The sequence below is a fragment of the Neolamprologus brichardi genome, chromosome 14, assembly GCF_056152115.1.
Source record: "Neolamprologus brichardi isolate AB-2024 chromosome 14, ASM5615211v1, whole genome shotgun sequence".
Lineage (NCBI taxonomy): Eukaryota > Metazoa > Chordata > Actinopteri > Cichliformes > Cichlidae > Neolamprologus > Neolamprologus brichardi.
Genome location: NC_142117.1, coordinates 21,192,937 through 21,211,232, shown reverse-complemented (window position 1 = coordinate 21,211,232; position 18,296 = coordinate 21,192,937). Strand labels below are relative to the sequence as shown.

The 18,296-nt window shown below is 40.5% G+C and overlaps 1 protein-coding gene across 2 annotated transcripts; it reads right to left on the bottom strand.

Annotated features, from left to right (window-relative positions):
• Positions 1–1,413: 1,413 nt before the first annotated feature.
• On the bottom strand, positions 1,414–17,190 carry ube4a (ubiquitination factor E4A (UFD2 homolog, yeast)). Of its 2 annotated transcripts, none has more exons than XM_006795471.2 (20): positions 17,087–17,190; positions 14,216–14,401; positions 12,933–13,109; positions 11,188–11,300; positions 10,766–10,918; positions 10,434–10,593; positions 10,129–10,331; positions 9,842–10,033; positions 9,404–9,737; positions 9,175–9,301; positions 8,737–9,044; positions 8,125–8,257; positions 7,847–8,037; positions 7,429–7,529; positions 6,791–6,904; positions 5,441–5,615; positions 5,131–5,311; positions 4,869–5,016; positions 4,556–4,713; positions 1,414–2,119 (listed from the first exon to the last, which is right to left on the bottom strand). In XM_006795471.2, exons 2-20 carry the CDS (start codon positions 14,343–14,345, stop codon positions 1,984–1,986), a joined length of 3,234 nt encoding a protein of 1,077 aa, XP_006795534.2. In that variant the 5' UTR covers positions 14,346–14,401; positions 17,087–17,190; the 3' UTR covers positions 1,414–1,983. The 2 variants fall into 2 exon arrangements, with proteins under 2 accessions (XP_006795534.2, XP_006795535.2); XM_006795472.2 differs by lacking the exon at positions 17,087–17,190 and adding an exon at positions 16,827–16,910.
• Positions 17,191–18,296: the final 1,106 nt, after the last annotated feature.

Genomic DNA, 18,296 nt, shown 5'->3' with positions numbered 1-18,296 from the left:
ACTTTTGCAAATATGTGATGTGTTGATAAATCGAGCAGATATTTGAAGTTCACACAGCTACATTCTCACCTGAAAATATCTTAAAAGTTTATTTTGTGACCCAGAAAGAGTAATATTAAAACTAAGTAGCTGCCGCCATTGTTGGAAACTGGAATTGGCTGAGCCATAGTATGAATTTTGGAATAGGTTGGGCCGGAAGCATACACCAGACCCATCCTTCAAATCTGGGGAAAAGGAGGACGCATTTGGAGGAGTCCTCAAATTTCATTGTGTCGTCGTAACGTAATCGGCCTCAGAAGGATGTGGTCTCTGAATTTGGACAAAGCTACGATACCGAAGACTGCTTCTTCTTCTTCTTCTTCTTCTTCGGCGTTTAACGGCAGCTGGCATCCTTGTAGATGCATTGCTGCCATCTTCTGTTTCAGTCTGCTTATTCCTGCATCTTTCAGGATATTAAAAATCTTCAAACGACGCGTCGACTATAAAATTTGTTGTCGATGATTTTGATAGTCGACGTAATCGTAACTAGTTGACTAATCGTGGCAGCCCTAATGCAAACTCAGTCATTCAGGCCTGAAATATGACAGAAATCACTCAGTTCAGAAAAGAGCTTTAAGGGTTACTCCTAGTAGGCTTTAAAGGGGTAAAGAGTTAAGATAAGTGTTCCAAAGCGTTGATGTAACTCAAATAAGAAATTTACGTAACAACACACTCATAGATAACCATGTTGCTGCTCTGTATTTCTACTAAAATTAGGCATTTGTAGGTAGTAACTGAACTATCAGCCGTGTTTATTTCCCCCAGTAGTATATTCTGTTTTAAAAAAATTAAATATCCAATAAAAGACTCTGAGATAGTGCCCGAGTTGTCTAAATGCCTTCTCTTACTTGATTTTATTCCTCTTTAGGCATGAGCAGTTATTTTTCAGCAGCTTTATTCTCTAAAAAAAAGCTATCCTAAATAAGAGTCAATTATCCATTTGTGCCAAATTGTAAATAATGTTTTCTTAATGCTGGCTTTGTTTGCTTGTTTGAGTTGCCCCCTGGAGATTTCACACGTCAGCTGTAATATCCATTAACAGCTCTGTCACAGCAAAACAGATTAAAATTAATATTTAAGGAGATTTAATATTCAATCTGACATGTTTGAGACCTAAAACCAGATTGGTGCATTTTATCTATATGGTCTTTATCCTTTAACCTTAATTGGCTGGTCTTATATAATCCTGTTGAGATAATAAGTGCTTCAATACAGACAGGTGCTTGAAGATCTGAAGAGCCTTATCGATACATCTTTAAATACAAACAACTGTTTAGTGCTACACGTGTCTAATTACAATGATCAAATTTATTTTTTTGAAAGCCTCCAAGTAACCCGATATTCTAGTCAATGAAATAAAAGTCATACACACAATTAAATTCAGACTGAGCTATGCCTCACTTTTAATGCTATTTACAAGTTGCGATTGAACCCAAGGGTGCAAACATACGGGGTGTTAAAGCACTTTGAAAGGCAGTGTGTGAAATACTCTTTATGAAAGTGAAGTTAGATAATATGACAAAAATACTTACCTTCCGGTATAAAGGGCCAGGTGGTTGGACAGGAGTATGTACAGTACATTAAAGTGCTGCTGAACAGATATTTCTGACTATATTAACTCATTAACACAGTACCCAAGGATGTATCACTCTGCTAGTGTTTTCAATAGAGCATCACGGGACGAAAAACAGCCACCGTGTATGGATTTTGAAGTTGTTACCAGCAGGTGGGCTACAGTTTGCCGGGACTGTTGTCACACGGACGATTTATTAAGAATGGAAGCTGCAGGGAAAGGCTAATGCAGTGTCAGCTGGATTGGAGGAGTCAGAATAAATCCAAAGAAATAAGCACACTGTGGATCTGCCATGAAGCAAAGGAGCAAGTGCGGCCAGGTAAGAAAAATAACAGCGCGAGGCAACGCTGTTTGTCACAGTGAGATCAGGGCTAGCCGCTGGGACCCAACTGAAGCTTTTCTTGCTTATGCTTCTCCAGCCACTGTAAGATCTGCTGTTTGAGTTCATCATTTGGCCTGATTTGGTCCATTGTCAGAGGACTGCGGTTGAAGGGGTCTGTCTGGTCACTAAAAGGCAGACACAATTAAAAAATGGTCATGACTTCTGTATACCAACTTCATAAAGATGAACACATTTTCCATCCATCCATGGAATTTGCATTTTTTTCCCCACATCTGCGTGGATTCTCTCTAGCTCCTCTGGCTTCCTCCCACAGTCCAAAGAAATGCACGGTTTAACTTAATTGTGACTGGCCATAGGTGTGACTGTGAGTCTGAATTGTGTTTTGTCTGTTAGCCCTGCGATAGACTGGTGACCTGTCCAGGGTGTACCCTGCCTTTCGCCCTATGACCCTGAATTGTTTAAGCAGAAGATGGATGTATGGATGGCTAATTAGATGGCTAAATCTAGCCTGCTTCGCTCTTGCAACAGAGATGTATGTTTTTGTGTACACATGTATAATTAAGGTCATGCTTGTACATCTGCCTCTTTGAAATGATGTGTGTGGAGAAGGGCTGCACTGGTCCATCATCATCTCCCTATTTCTGTCTGTCGATTCTACTTTAAAATAGAACTTAATGTATCGTTTGCTGCTGTTAGAGCATCTTCTCAACTTTTAACCAGTGGGCTTGTATGTGTGTTGGGGAAAGAAGTTACTCTGTGTGGGGAGGGCATGATAAATGGTGGAGGAGACATACAGATGCCGATTAAATGTGTTAAAAGAACTAAATTAGGCCTAAAATTAAAACCAGTAAATAAAAAGAAACCTAAACAAAACAATTTTTAAAAAGTTACAAAAAATAGCCCAGCATGTTCAAACTGTTTTAGCTGTTCAACTGATTAATTACAGTTGGCTTAATCATTTACAGTTGTATGTGAACAAGGTTCTCACACGGGTATAGTCAACCTTCTTTTTTATCACACCGGAAGAGGGAAAGCAACTTCCACATATGTCTGGATCATATAGGTTATGGTTATGGGCCATCTCACAGATGAATCATCAGACAGTGTAGCGATCATCCAAACAGAATACAGTCATGTAAAAAAATAAGGTTTTTACAAGACACACCCTATAATTGCCAATTTGTAAAGCCACTTTTAACAGCAATAACTTAATGAATCATTTTTTTCTGTATGACTATCCGTGTCTTGCATTGTAGAGGAAGTTTGGCCTACTATTCTGTGCAACTTTGCTTCAGCTCCTTAAAATTTGTAGTATCTGTTTATGTACAGCTCTCTTAAGTTCATGACACGCCAATTCAATCAGGCTGAGGTGTGGACTTTGACTGGTCCACTGCAACACCTTTATTCTTTTCTTTTTCAACCATTCTGTCATAGATTTGCTGCTGTGCTTGACACCATTGTCATGTTGCATTACCCAGTTTAGCCTAGCTTTATCTGTCAGACAGATGGCCTCACATTTGACATAATATTTTGATATACAGAGGAGTTCACAGTTGACTCAGTGACTGCAAGATGCTTAGGCCCAGTGGCTGCGAAACAAGACCAAATGATCATCTCTCCCCCACCGTGCCTGACAGTTGAAATGAGGTGTTTGGTTTTCACCAAGCCTGGCGCTGTGCATCATGATCAAACATCTCCACTTTGGTCTCATCTGTCCAAAAGACATTGTTCCAGACGTCTTGTGATTTCTTTAGATGCATTTTTGCAAACCTAAGCTGTGTTGCAATGTTCTCTTTAAAGAGAAGATGCTTCCTCCTGGTAGCCCTTACAAACAAACCATACTTGTTCATTTTTTCCCCCTAAAGGGAAGGAGTAAATAATCGGTTCATTTTTGTTTGTTAGCAGTGGAGCATCTACAGTTTTCAAGATACTATTTTGTGTGATGGTAGACAAGATGATAGATACCATCACAAAAGCTCAGTGTGATTTAATTTTGTTGAAAACTGAGTCAAGGTCATACCAAATATGAAAAATCCATAAAAACTTACTGACTTACCCACAACTTTTTATGGATCGTTTTCAAATCTCACAATATATTAGGCCTTGGAGGACACGAGTGACATGAGGGGCCATCACTCCCCCCCCCCCCCCCCCCCCCCCCCCCCACACCCCACACACACACACACACACACACACACACACACAGAGCCATATAGGTTCAGATTTTTTTTTTATCCCTTAATAACAATAGAAACAGCATATGATGTTCACTTGTGCTATTTTTGTCTAATATTTAAATTTGCTTGATGATCTGAAACATTTAAGTGTGACAAACACACAAAAAAAGGAAATTAAGAAGGGTTCAAACACATTTTCACACCATTATAAATGCTTCAGACCAACAAACTGCCAAAACATCTCATTTTACAGCAGTGGCCATGCTTGCTTATGATCAGTCAGTCAATTGCCTTTAATTAGCAGCACTTAGCTGCTACTTGGAACATGGAAGCAGGGTGAGGGTGTTTCTTCTTTTTTTTTTTTTTTACATGACTGTACTTTCTGGATACAGTTAATTCTGGGCTTTGTAAAAAGGAACAAACCTGAGGAGGTGTCTTGCTATAGTTGAGCGGTCTACTGTTACATTGGAAGAGGGGAGAAGAACAGGGTCCAGCATCAGGGTGGACATGATGGGATCCAAGAATTCATCTGGAGCATCTGCATACGTCTCCTCTTCCTGCTGCTGTCTGTCTGCATGAGACTAAATAGAAGCACAATGGAAACAAACATTCTTGAGTACCTCCTATGTTATTCACAACTGAACTCTAGAATCATAATTTAAAAAGATTTGTACTATTAATATTTTTAAAGATGTTTCTTTTATTACTCTGATAGCCTCTCCAAGTAAAATGATACCTTTATTTTATCAGCGAGGAGTCCAAAAGCTACAATCATATCCCCAGGCTTGTTGATCTTTTTCAATACTCTAATGGTCTGGGAGAAAAGAGTAGGAGAATACGATCGGCCATCCTTTGGGACAGTGGCACAGAAATTCTCCTCATCGCTGTTGGAGAAACAAAGCAACAGTGTGTTTAAGGATCCAATTTAACAGGGATTACAATTAGAGACATGTAAGGAAACTGATCTTTTTCTCTGTAGAAGAATGTTTTAAACATACCCCAGGTTTAGGTAGATTGTGCAGATGTCAGAAACGAGTTGCTGAGGTTTGAAGTCAAACTCACTGAAGTCCTTGACTTTAAGAGCGCCCATTTTAGGACCCGCCAGGTGCTGCAGGAAGTAGTTAAGCATGGAGATGATCCTCTCAGCCAGGAATGGGTGCACAAAGATACCCTTAATTTCTGAGAAAGAGGAAAAAAAAGAAAAGCAAAAGGCAGAAATAATCACAGTGAATGGATGAGGACAACAATTAAATGGGTTCATGAGTATAGTGTAAAGGGTATGATGTGTAACGGTCTTTTCTTCCTGACCTGAGGTGAGGAAGGCCAGTGTGCCGATGGTCTCATTGGACATGATGTTGTGGAAGCGTCCCAGCTGTCCAAACATCTGCAGGCTGGACTCTTTCTCTCTTCTGGCATCAGGGGCCAGGCCTTCCCAGTCCCCTCGATCCCTCTCCAGCTGCAGAATCTTGATTTTACTCAGGTACTACAGAGGAAAAAAGATTCAGCTGAAAAACGGAGTCTAAATCACATCAAAATATCTTTAAAAACAATAAAGTTATTAACCCTTTAAGACCTACCATAGAACCAAGTCTGCCAGAGCTTATATTATATTTTTACATGCTGTAGTGCCATTTTTGGGAGCATTTCAAGTTGCTATACATCAATACAACCATTATAGGCCAAATTTTAATAATATGTATGCATTAAGTGTATAGTAATTACATAAATTGCAAAAAAAAAATTGAAAATTGTTTTTGTTTTTTTAACATATATTTCTAGTTAGAGAAATTTAAGAGGCTTATCCCTCAAAACTGTAAATACAAAAAAGTTGCACAAATTAGTTTCCCACCACAGGAAATGTATTTTTAGTGTCTTCATAGTTTTATTTTTGGAATACACCAATTTTTATATACTGCAGGAAAAATGAAAATACATATTATAATGCAAATTTGCAATAAAACAGCATATGCATCAAAATAAACTATTTCCAGCAGTGCAATTTGAGTCCTAAGCATCCCAGAAACAACACAGAAAGTCATAAAGTCAAACATAACTTTTAAAAACACCAGTATAGGCTCATAAGGCCCTGATGGTAAAAAACTACATTTCCGCAAATTACGTCCCTTCCGGTTTCGGCAGGTTTTGGGAGTCATGGTGGACATGCAATAGTTCGCGCTGATGGACGTAGGAAGTGTTACAAACAGCTGATCGGATCGGCAAAGCGTGTTTCTGGAATATAATGTTTTTGTCGCTGCAAGTGCTTTTTATGCAGTTTTTGCAAAGCTATATGTGGAAGGAAACTGTGACCTAGGACAAGCTGATGGCATAAGATGTAAGTACAACTCCTCCGGTTTCATATGCAAAAAAAAATTATTGCTCTAGCTTACGTGGTTGCAGTGCTACCGGGATTTAAAAATAGTTACTCAAAACAGAGCGTGCCCGCTGCGACCGGCTTTAAAGGGTTAATAATGATGCTACTATAGAACAGTTTTAGAAAGAGATATGCAGTAGATGACAAGTACTGATAGATTAAACTAGATTTCACCATCAGAATATTGTATAATGTCAGAATAATATTCCAACAATGTTCAGAAAACATAATACATAATACAGAACCAAGGCTGAAGGTTGTGAAGTCAAAATACATCATGGTCTCACCTGAATGGCCTCATCCAATAGGAAGATGGCATCATTCATCAGTAAATTGAGGAACCTGAGGAAAAGAGGGGGGTTCATGGCCTCCAGGTTTTCAGATGCATAGTTGGCCAAATGCTGAAATAAAACATACCAAACTAAATTAAACACATTTATGCCAGTTTGCAGGTATGCACTATCCATTTGTTCCCTTATTATGACTACATGGTTAAAAGGGTTTATACCAGCATGTGTTAAGTGTTAAGTAATTAATTTTATGTTAAAAACTAAGGAAAAACTTTCCACTTTCACTCTGTCTCTTAAGCAGTAAGTGGTTCTTCATTGCTGGCTAGCTCCCCTGAAACAGGAAAATCTACCTGTTGGCCGTAATGATGGGGTGTGTAGAGCACTTTATAAAGAGAATAGTGTGGAGAAGAGAGTAAATCAGGTGCCCCAGTGGTTCGTTGACTGAATTCGACACTGTCCCCGCCTTGTGTGACTTTTTCCACTCAGTGGAATCAGTGCTGGTGGAGCAGATCACCACAAGATGCGAGCAGCACTACGTCGTGCCATTTTAAGGTGCGATTTAATCCCCAGTTAAATGAAAGTACAATCATCACACATCTACCATCTGAAATTTATATCAAGAACATCAACATTACCTTGATGCTCTCTCTGTAGTTGTCTTTTCCCCACATGTATTTAAGAGCTGGATACATAGGCCTTCTGTAGTTGAATTTCTGTTCAAACTGATGAGGATCACCTGGGGGGGGGGGGAGAGAGAGACCAGAGGAAACCTTAAACCCCGCATGTTTCAGCTTTCCTTCCTGTTTGCTTACACCTCAGAGTTTATCTCTTTATCTTGTTGTGCAGAGCACGTTCAGGTGAGCACACAAAACCTAGCTTCTTCACTGTTCACAAAAAGATAAATAATACTACGCCTCACCAAGCCGAGCTCTTTTAATCACAGATGGTCTTAGTAACAGTTGACAGTTAACTTAAGAGGAATGTTAACAAACAGCTGTTTCAGCTTTCCACCTACAGATCTTTAGAATCTAGAAAGTCTAAACTCTGTTGTACCTGTGAATTCAATGTCTACAAACACAGTAATGAGGGCCTCAGCCAGCTGGGGTGCGTGTCTATAGGAGCAGAAAACTCTTTCTCTCTGGAACACGATTGGCTGAGCAGCACCAGGGGTCACCGGCTCCATGTGGGGCATCACTGCCTCCAAAACCTCGGCAAGCTTTGCTCTTAAATGAGGGTTCTTCATCCTGTTGTCCAAACAAGACATGACAAATCTGAACGACTCTTCATTTCATCTGACTGAAATCACAGACATGGTCGATAAAGTCACTGACCTCTCTACGTTACCCATGAAGACAGTAATAAAGTTTAGAATCTGCTCTAGACTTTCTGCAGAAGTCTCCAGGATGTCTTCTGCAAACCGACGAAGGAAGATGAAAAAATCTCCCAAATTTTCTGCAAAAAACTCTGACAGACAAAATGCAGATTAATGACTATCATGTGAAATGCTCAATATTATTGAGACGAGTGACTAAAAACTGCGATATTGCATGCACAGATGCAGTCATTTCAAACCAGTCTGTAGTGTCTGCTGTGAATGAATCGCATGTACAAAAGCTTGCAGTGATTTACAAACTCACACCTTGAACTTTGACAACAAAAACAAATTAAATGATCAGTGATGTTATTTATTACATGCTGGTGGGGTGTGGTAACATTCCGTCAAAATGATGTTTGCATGACGTTTTATGAAGTGGGGTAAGGCTTTTTAACACAACGTTCACACCTTCAAATTTAAGGAGGCGAAAGAAAAACACCTGATCCAACTCAATCCTGAGAAAATTAAGAGAAATTAAAAGGCTGAACATGTTGGCCCAGTATGACAAAAAGTAAACCTGAGTGTTTCACCCCATTGTATTTACTGTATAGTGAAATATCTGACGTACCAGGTACATAGCAGAGCATCGTGTTCTGCAGGGAGGGCAGGGGAAAACTGAGTGCTACATGTTCAGGCCCCTGGTTCCCCATACTGAGCTGAACGAGCAGAGCAGCAGTGGAAGCTTGTAGGTTAAGGCAACATTGCAGCATGGCAGGTTGTGTAGTGGCAGCTTTGGTTGAGAGATAGACAATCATCAGACGCTCAAACTGCTCCAGGAGCTGCTCCGACATTGGGCTGCCTGTTCGCTGGGCCTCCTGCCACGTCACCTGGAGCCGGTGGAGAGACTGGCTCATCTTCACCATCTGCTCATGGAGTCTGCATGCACACATTATGCATGCAGACAAGTGCACAGACACAATGGGAACAAGATAACAAACGTTGGAAGTCTCAGTATTCTCTTTAGCTTCTATATGGAAAAGATCTGTGTTTGTCTGACTGTGTTTACCTGTGAAAGCCTAGATGCTGGGTGAGTTGTGTGAGGATGAGGTTTTCAGTCAGAAGGCTGTAGGACTGCGCCGACTCCATCGGCTGCTGGGGAGGCACAGGGATCAGGCAGGTCTCCTTGTCAAGACCTGATATAAGAAAAAGTGGACAGTTTATTTATTACCAGAGGTGTTAAATTAACAATCTTGAAACCATTATAAATAAGGGTCACTGACATCCAGTACACTGACCTCTTGCATGCACATTGCGATTCCTCCTCTCTTCCTCACTCAGCTCTTTGAGTGCGCAGTAGGTTGGATTGAAGGTGAGCAGTTTAGGTGAACGTGGCCTGCAGAAGGGCTGGCACAGCTTCAGCAGAGCTGCACCCAAGTTCAAGAAAAATGCATCTGAGGCGTACATCTGAAAGAAGATCTCCGGCATCTGATTGGCCCAGATCTTGGCTCGGCCAGCATTAGCTTGCAGGCAGCTGCCCAACCAGGTGAGCAGCAAGTGGCGGGTCTCACCAGACCGCTGGAGTAAGTTTTTCAAGATTTGGTGCAGCTTGTCATGAAACTGGCCCATGAACTGCAAACCAGTAAGAGAAGAAAAGGTCATTGACTCGGGTGTATTTTCAGTTTGGCAAACAGGCAAACAAATCAGGCGCAGCAAATGAAAAAGAAAGCGTTTACCTGGTGGATGTTGGCCTCTTGGACCTTTGTTTCCTGGGCGCTGGAGCGGGAAGGGTTCAGGAAGTAGCCGTGCCCTTCTACCACACCTGGGGTTTTCAGCAAGCAGGATATATTGAATACTGTCCCCAGCAGGCTCTTCTGGTACTGCAAACCATTAGCTGGGTCTTTGGGTTGGATGTGTTCAACGAGTACCTGTGAACATAGAAAAAAGAGGATTTAAAATCGTCTGCTGTTGTCAGAGGGTGCACAACATTACCACAACATTCGCTAAAAGTCTGTCTCTGTACCTTGGCAATATCTTTATGGTGGCTGAAATAGAGGAGAACATCCAGGTAGGAGTAGAGAAGAGGCTGGCACAGGTCCAAGTCCTTGACACGTCCCTGGAAGATGTCGAACACTGGTACTATAACCTCCTCAAAAGTCCGCACCTCCTGATCAGACAGCAGGCTAGCAATGACCTCCTCCACAAATTCAACCACTTCGTCTGGATCTGAATCACAGCAGAGACATTTAGGCAGAAAACCTTACACATAACACTTATAACTTTACTCAAAACTCAAGACAAAACAGTTGGGCCCAGTCCATGACCTACGTGCTCCATTGAAGCTTTCCAGCAGCAGGTCCAGAAGTTGTTCGTAGACATTCTGGCTGATGTAGATCTCTGGTGTGAGCAGGACTGTTCGTGTGTTAGAAACGGTCAGATTCTTACAGCGAACAGCAAACGAAAGTAACTTCTCTGGTACCTTTGTGATCTGGAGGTGAGATAAAAAGAAAGTGAATGAATTATGGAAAAGTGTGGGTTATTTTTATGTTCCAATTACTTAGAATACTCTATTAACAGATGGCCATCTCTAAAAATAGTACCACTAAAGAGCGACAATTACAATCATGCAGAGGGGGGAGAAAAAACAAAAACCCAGTTACCTCTTCCTTAGCCCTCTGATAACAAGCAAAAAGGTAAGGGATGGCACATTTCTCTCCAGCATCCCGGTCAGCAGACAGGTTAACAGCGCTGCAGGACGTCATATAGATGAGCTGGTTTCCCGGCTCTAGCAGCAGCAGACGGTTAAAAAGAGCCTGGAGGACAAAAGAAGAAGCATCACTGACACAAATCAGTCTGACCAACACATTTCGAAAGCCCCTAAAACAATGAAGTCTTCATGTCAGGCATTTTCTTTATGAAAATAATTTTTTACGCAATGCATCAAAATGTAATGTTTTTGCATCTGATGGAATACGAGGTTTCTTCAGCCACTTTGCCAGACATGTAGAGGTTCACGGTAAGGTGAGAAATGAGACGGAAGAAAAAAAGTGATAAGATTAAAAACACTTTATTGACATTTGACCTGTTCTATGTTGTCCATGTCCAGCCAGTCCTGCCCATCTAGATCTGCAGCCATCTCCTCCAGGTAAACACACCGAGGAGGGATCCCATTACCTCCTCTCAGACTAGGGTCACCTAGGGAGTTCATAAAATAAAGTCAATTAAGATGTTTTTACACATGGCAACTTATTATCTCTTAGACTACGTGCACTGAATTAACTGGTGCTGAGAAATAGATCAACAGTCCAACAAATAACTGCTACATTTCCTCAACATCATCACTCATCCCTGAGCAGTGGTGGAGAGACTCACACAATAAGACCTCACAGTAGGGATGGTTTTTATATTGTCTTAAAAGGTGCTGAGTCATTTGTTACTCACAGGACACAGCAAATTAAGACAGTGTGCTGCATCCAATAATACCTCTAATAACAGAGCTCGGTACTATTTAGGAGAAACACACTCATCACCCAGCACCTGACTGCCTTTTAGATCAAAAGAAGGAAAATTAGCTGACAATATGGCATGCAAGACTTTAGTCTCCACAAGCCTCTCACGCACAAGGTTTTAAATAGTCCTACCTTAGGTATTTAGTATTCAAAGGTATTGGTGATAGCTGACCAATCAAAGCAAATTCTATATCATTTTCACACTGATGCATTTAATTGATGTCATTATTACGAGGTTTACGTTATAGTGAATCTGCATTGCTATAGTTCCGTGTCTCCCCTCCAGATATAACACACTTACAACACAGATTTGACCGAGCGAGCACATAAGTTTGTCCACCATTTTTGACCTGCTTTGAATTACATGTGTGTGGAGCTGATCCATCATCATCATCAAATGAGAGAAAAATGGAGTATTTCTAACTCTGGGGCTGATTTTTAAATCAGAGCTTAACATGACTGAATTTGCAGAGACACTCCTTTATCTCATCTACTTAAGTTTTTTCCCCCCTGTTGGTGTTTCTGTGGGTTAAAAACTTGGCCGTGTGTGGGTATAACCTGGGAAAGAGCACAGGAGACGGCTGAGGACAGCCAGCAAATGTTATAACCTAATACCATTTTAGCCGTTTGCCTCATATCCGCCCACTCAAGTTATTACTTACAGTAAAGCTAAATCAATCAGCGTTACATGTCAGTGTTTGAACATGCCTTTATATTGGAAGTGAGATGTATAATCCTGGTGTGTGTGTGTGCTTCTCTTCCACACATCCATCTTTTGTTTTTTCTGTGTCACGGCCACACACTGTGCAACATGGTGGGTGGATAGTCCTAAAATAATGGGTGCATGTTAAGCTCCTCTGACTGCCACCCAGCAGCGATGCTATTGGTCATTGGCAATGTCATTGGGGGTTTAGCATAACTGGACTCTGGATCAATCGGCCAACCCTAGTAGGGCTTAAGTCCCACAGATACAGCCCAAATTATTTTAAAAAGTTTAAAGTTTAGATATCAGCATGTGACAAAAATCATACAGCCAGCCAGGATTAGGAGCTAGAAGTACTGCAGCAGTGAAACCTCTATGGTATGACTCTCACAGAGCCCTAATTTCAACAATGGTGGGTCAGTCTGAAATTAACTGATGAGGGAAAGAATGGTCATTTCAAAATTGATATAATGCATTTACTTTTGTACCTTTTTGGCCCTTTTTTGAGTTTAGAAACCACAAACAATACTAAGAAGTAACATGAATAGATGTTTTGATCCATATTATCCATACTGAGTTAATACCCAGGGGCCGGGCAAATCACAGTCAACTTACTGTTGTCCAGAGTGATGAGAAATATTCGCTGGATCATGTGATTGACATTGAGCTGCTCGCACAGCTCCTGCCGGGACCGGAAGGAGCGGCTAATCTCTGCCACAGAGTCGTCATTGTCATCAACGCTGTCTGAAACAGAGTTTTCTGACTCCGAATGGCTCTCACCCGAGTCCTCCACTGTGAAAGCACATACAAAAGCCAAACATGAAGCAGCAGGTTAGCATGACACAGACAGTCCAATAAATTAATATTTTGGCTAGTTTAAAAATAGATAAATCTCATCCGTGGTACAAACTGGTGATAAAACTGCCTTTTTTAAACAAAAAGAAAATCGAGAAAAGTTTCTAGGATCTAAAAAATGATCTTGACTGATAGCTAAAAATCAGGGGGCAAGTTATAGAAGGGCATAAAACTGCTTCCATCTTGACATTTTTCACTGTATGAGATGTCATTAAGAAATGGCAATTAATGGGACAGAGGATGATCTGAAAGACCAAGAAAACTCTCAAAAATACTCTCTGATACAGAAGTGGTGGTGCACCGTTTTCATGCGAAGCCCTTTAGTATAAATAACATGAATTTGGAAACACAGTGTGAGAAAAATCATCTTATTGTTCATGAAGTGATACATAGGTAACACTGGAACCCTGCTGTGTGCAGCAGCTTTCAAGAGAAATCACTAGAAGAAAAACTTGCCTGGAATTTCATCACAAAAATCAACATCTGAGATAAACAAGTTACTCTGGAAGCAAATGCTGTGACTGCTGCATGGGGATATCCTCCTTTGGGGCGGAGCTGCGTGATTTACAGAAAATGCACAGATGCAGGCATGCAGTTGCTAAGGTCCATTTGGGTCTACTGATAGAAATGTTGTCATTGGGCAGTAAGCAGAAAGATCCATTCTTGAATTTTTTTTGTGATAGCGTGGAGTCATCTGTGAAGACTTTCTATTACAATGTGCATTAACTACACCTGTGCCCCTGGGGCGGACTTCAAGCCGACCTTATTAACGTATACCAGGAATAGCTAGTCATCAGCAGTGTCTGCAGCTGTCCACACAACAGAGTATAATCAACTTTTATATATCAGCACACTCAGACAAGCTGGCTTCTAAAAAATTACGTGACCTATGATTATCTACCTCAAAGCCTACACACTTTAATTCCAGACAACGTTAGCAGAAGTTGGGATTCTGTCCAAAGTAACACACAACACAAATCAGTCTACTTCAGATATGTTCTGACTGCTTCTTATACTGTATGAAATGTGATCATTCTACTCACGTGGTGGTTGAGTAGAAAGCTGTTGAGGTTTCTGGCCTGATGCAAACTGTTTGGCATCAGCCAGTGAGCTGAAGAGGGCAGCAAAGGGGTTGCGGGAGATGTTCTGGTTGTTGTTGCCCTGGTCAGTCATCTCATTGGGGCTCAACACTTACTCCATCCAAGATCCTAGCTCTAGGGACTAGATATCTTTAAAAAAAAAAAAAAAAAAGGGCAGATGGCAATTTCAACACACTTAAATGAACAGTATCGTCATCACACACAAACAAGTGTATTTTTGTTTAGTTTGGTCACTGTTATTTTGATTTAATATGCAGATCTTCATGGTGTTGGCCACTTTACCAAACTCATCTGTCCAGCACACTCAAGTTCAACATGTTTTACTGTCAGCACGTTGTTGCCTTCAGGGTACAGTTACACAACCTCAAGTACTATTAAAGAAGGCAGAGCCTTAAGGGAACCAGTAGCTCTGCTTTAATTTGTCACATGACTGTCTGGAGGCTAAATGCACTTTTTGCACCTTAGTCACACCTCCCTCTGCACCTCCCTCATCTCTCCCTACAAATATATTCTGAAAATGACACAATTAACATTCCTTTTAATCTTAAGTTGTTAAATTGCAAACACTGGCTTAAAATAACATCTTGCTATTTAGAGCTTCTCGCAACATTTTTGGTTTTAGTGCATTTATCTTACATATCTTACATCATCTTACATATTAAGCTATAGCTCTTTTGCACACATCTCTTTTTCAAATCTCCATGTTTTGTCTCCTTTTCTGTCTTCATTTATTTATTTGTATTTATATGTTCTATTTCTATTGTGTATATTCATCAGCATCTGTGGGTGGACAGCAAAGAAAGAATTTCATTGCACAGAGGAATGCCTTTTTCTCTTGTGACACATGACAATAAACACTTTGAATCTTGAATCTTAGTTTCACAGCTTAATGGTCATCATAACTTTCTTTTCATCTTTACAAGGTAATAGAGTTATTAAATATCATAGGTAGTAAATATTTCAGTGTATTACATTTAAACAGCAATAATTTCCTACATAGAAAAACTACTAGTGCCCACCAAGGACATGTTTTTTTTTCTACTTAATATAAAAGTGTCATATAATGATATTATTCCTACAGCAACGCCATGACTTTAAGCTCCTTGACACACACAACAATGAGACATGTCGAGGCATACTGTATATGAGAGCAAGAGCTGTATGTAAGACTCCAGTGACAATTTAGTCAAACTGGAGCTCCAACAAAGCCAAATATTCAAGAAGACTGTTCCTGCTTAAGGTGGAAACAACAAACTTGTTTCACCACTTGAGGGAAAAACACAGTGAAGTACTACCAGACTATAAAGGAAGAGATTCAAGCAGCTGGTGATGTGAAACCCAAAAATAATTATGACACCTTGTTTCAGTGGATTCACACTTTGAATTAGGTAGTACATCATCAGTGACAGGAACTCGATGCAAAAGAAGGGAAAAGAATGCCCTTCATTTACTTATAGTTATAAATACACCTGACTGCAAGCATCAATAAAACATTTAGTATGTTGTTTTTTTCATCATAAATATCATTACTGCAAACTGTCTTGAAATACTCAGCATCTCAAACTGAGTGGCTTGGAGACACTGTTCGAGTGACAAGGCTGAGGTGGTTTGGACATGTGCAGAGGACAGATAGTGGATATATCGGATAAAAGGTTTTGCACACAGAGCTGCCAAGCAAGGAGAAAAAGAGGAAGACCACAGAAGACTTTTATGGATGCAATGAAGGACCTGCAGATGGCTACTGTAACAGAGGAAGAGGAGGATGCAAGGAATAGGGTGAGATGGCGATAGATGATCCCCTGTGGTTTCCCCCTACAGGGAGCAACCTGAAGAAGAAGCAGCAGCAAATGTTCTTGAAACATCATGATATAATTTTTAAGGGCATATCACCCACCCCCAATTTAAACTGAATAGATCTGTACTAATTCAGATGAATTTTAGTCTACAATAACACTGCACTTTGCAAGTTCTCATCAACACCCACAAGAAGCCTAAAACAAGTATTTATATGCAAATGCCTTCAACACATTCACTCCTGCATGCTGTTTCAATACTGCAGTGCTATGAGACAGATACCATATAGAAGGATTTCACTTTGACTGTAACTGTATTTTTTGATTATTAAAGTTTTGCACCCTCAAATTGCATTTTAAATGTCTTTAAATAATCTGTAGTCACTATTTTTCCTCTATAAAACTAACACAATGCGGATCAACGAGGTTTAAAGAAGATGGTAAGCTGTCTAAATGGGCACTTGTTGTTATTACTATAAAACAGAGTGTACCTCCACGTGTATTAGACATCGTGAGATGATAACCTGGGACAAAAAAGGTCGTGGTCTGCTGAACCCTACTTTCTGATGATGTTCGAAAGTTTTTAGCACGACAAACGGTAACTCAGTAACATTAACATTAACATATGGACTGACCGCCTGTCTAGGTAGAGCTCACCTCTTCCGCAGATTACAGTTACTGTGCCTAGTCAGGTTTATCAGTTCAGCACCTTACAGCTTTAACTCTGACCACTTTACGAAGACTACTTCCCAGCTAGTCACCTTTACGCTGTTCTGAGAGAATCACATCACCCGTTAGCCGTGTTAGTGCGCAGAAGATGAGCTGCTTGACGGTTTTGTGCTAACTAGCTAGCAGGTGGAGCTAGCAGCCCTGACCGCCCTGCTGGTGCTGCTGCTGCTAAGCTGAGCTGTCATGGGGTCACCAAGGCTCGATTTCAACTTTAATTTCATAAACTCAAATGAGGATTTCAGGTATTCTCAACCTAAATAATATTTACAAACGATAAAGACGGCTGTCGTACCTGTTTGACGAGAAGTAATGTGTATTTTGAGTTATAAAATTGCTTCTACGAAACCAATGCCAGTTCCTCAGTAAATAGTAAACGTTTTCTTCTTTTTCCTAAAACGGCTGCTGCGAGCTGTATCACTCCGTCGGCGCCACCGTTCGGTCAGGAATGATTATTGCGTTGGGGAATTTCTTAATTCACTTAAAATAACAAAATAATATTTTATTTTTTGCCATCTATAAGTTAAAAAAAATTGAGTCATTATGACCTTAAAATTGGAATTTCAAGTTTTCTCAATTCCAACTTATTTTCTCAGACATTTGGGTTAGTAAGTTAAACTATATATATATATACGGGTGGCTGTAGCTCAGGTGGAGGTCAGCCACTAATCAGAAGGTTGGTGGTTCGATCCCAGGCTGCCTCCTGGCTGCATACCAAATATCCTTGGGCAAGATACTAACCCCATGTTTGCCTACTGGTGGTGGTCAGAGGGCCAGTGTCCGGCAGCCTCGCCTCTGTCAGTGCGCCCCAGGGCAGCTGTGGCGACAATGTAGCTTGCCATCGCCTGTGTGTGAATGACTCACACACAGTCCTTAGGGACTAGAAAAGCGCTATACAAATGCAGGTCATTTACCGTATGTTTTGACGTTTTTTAAGCACTCTACTGGTGGTAAACACTGGTTTTCAGTCTATTTATTTCTAAACTTTACATTCTTTCTTTTACACGTTTTGACAGTTTATAAAACCATAGTAAACCTTTCTGATATCTTTTCAGAGCCTGTATTGGTATTGGTTCGATATTAGTGTGATAAGATCGATACTTTGTTTCTGTCCTCTAAGTTAAATTAATTTTTTTTTATTTTTTTTTGGGGGGGGGGGGGTTTGGGGGGGATGAAAAAAATATTGAAAATACATGAAAAGCTGAAAGGTGTGATTTGTTGTGTGAACCAATCATTAACACTGGAAGTCAAGTATTTCAAAATGTTGAGATTATAAGATGAAGTTGTGATTTATGGCTGGCAAAACCCCTGCAGCAGAAAGACGCTTCTACAAAAAAAGAGAGGAAACGGGGGACAAGAGGAACCAATTAAACAGGCAAAATGCACAACAAAATATATAAAATCATTGCAAGTGAGGTTCAACACAGCAACAGACGTGTAATATAAACACACAAACAGTCACAAGATGCAGAATGACTGCAAAAAGATTTAGACAGAACAGAAGG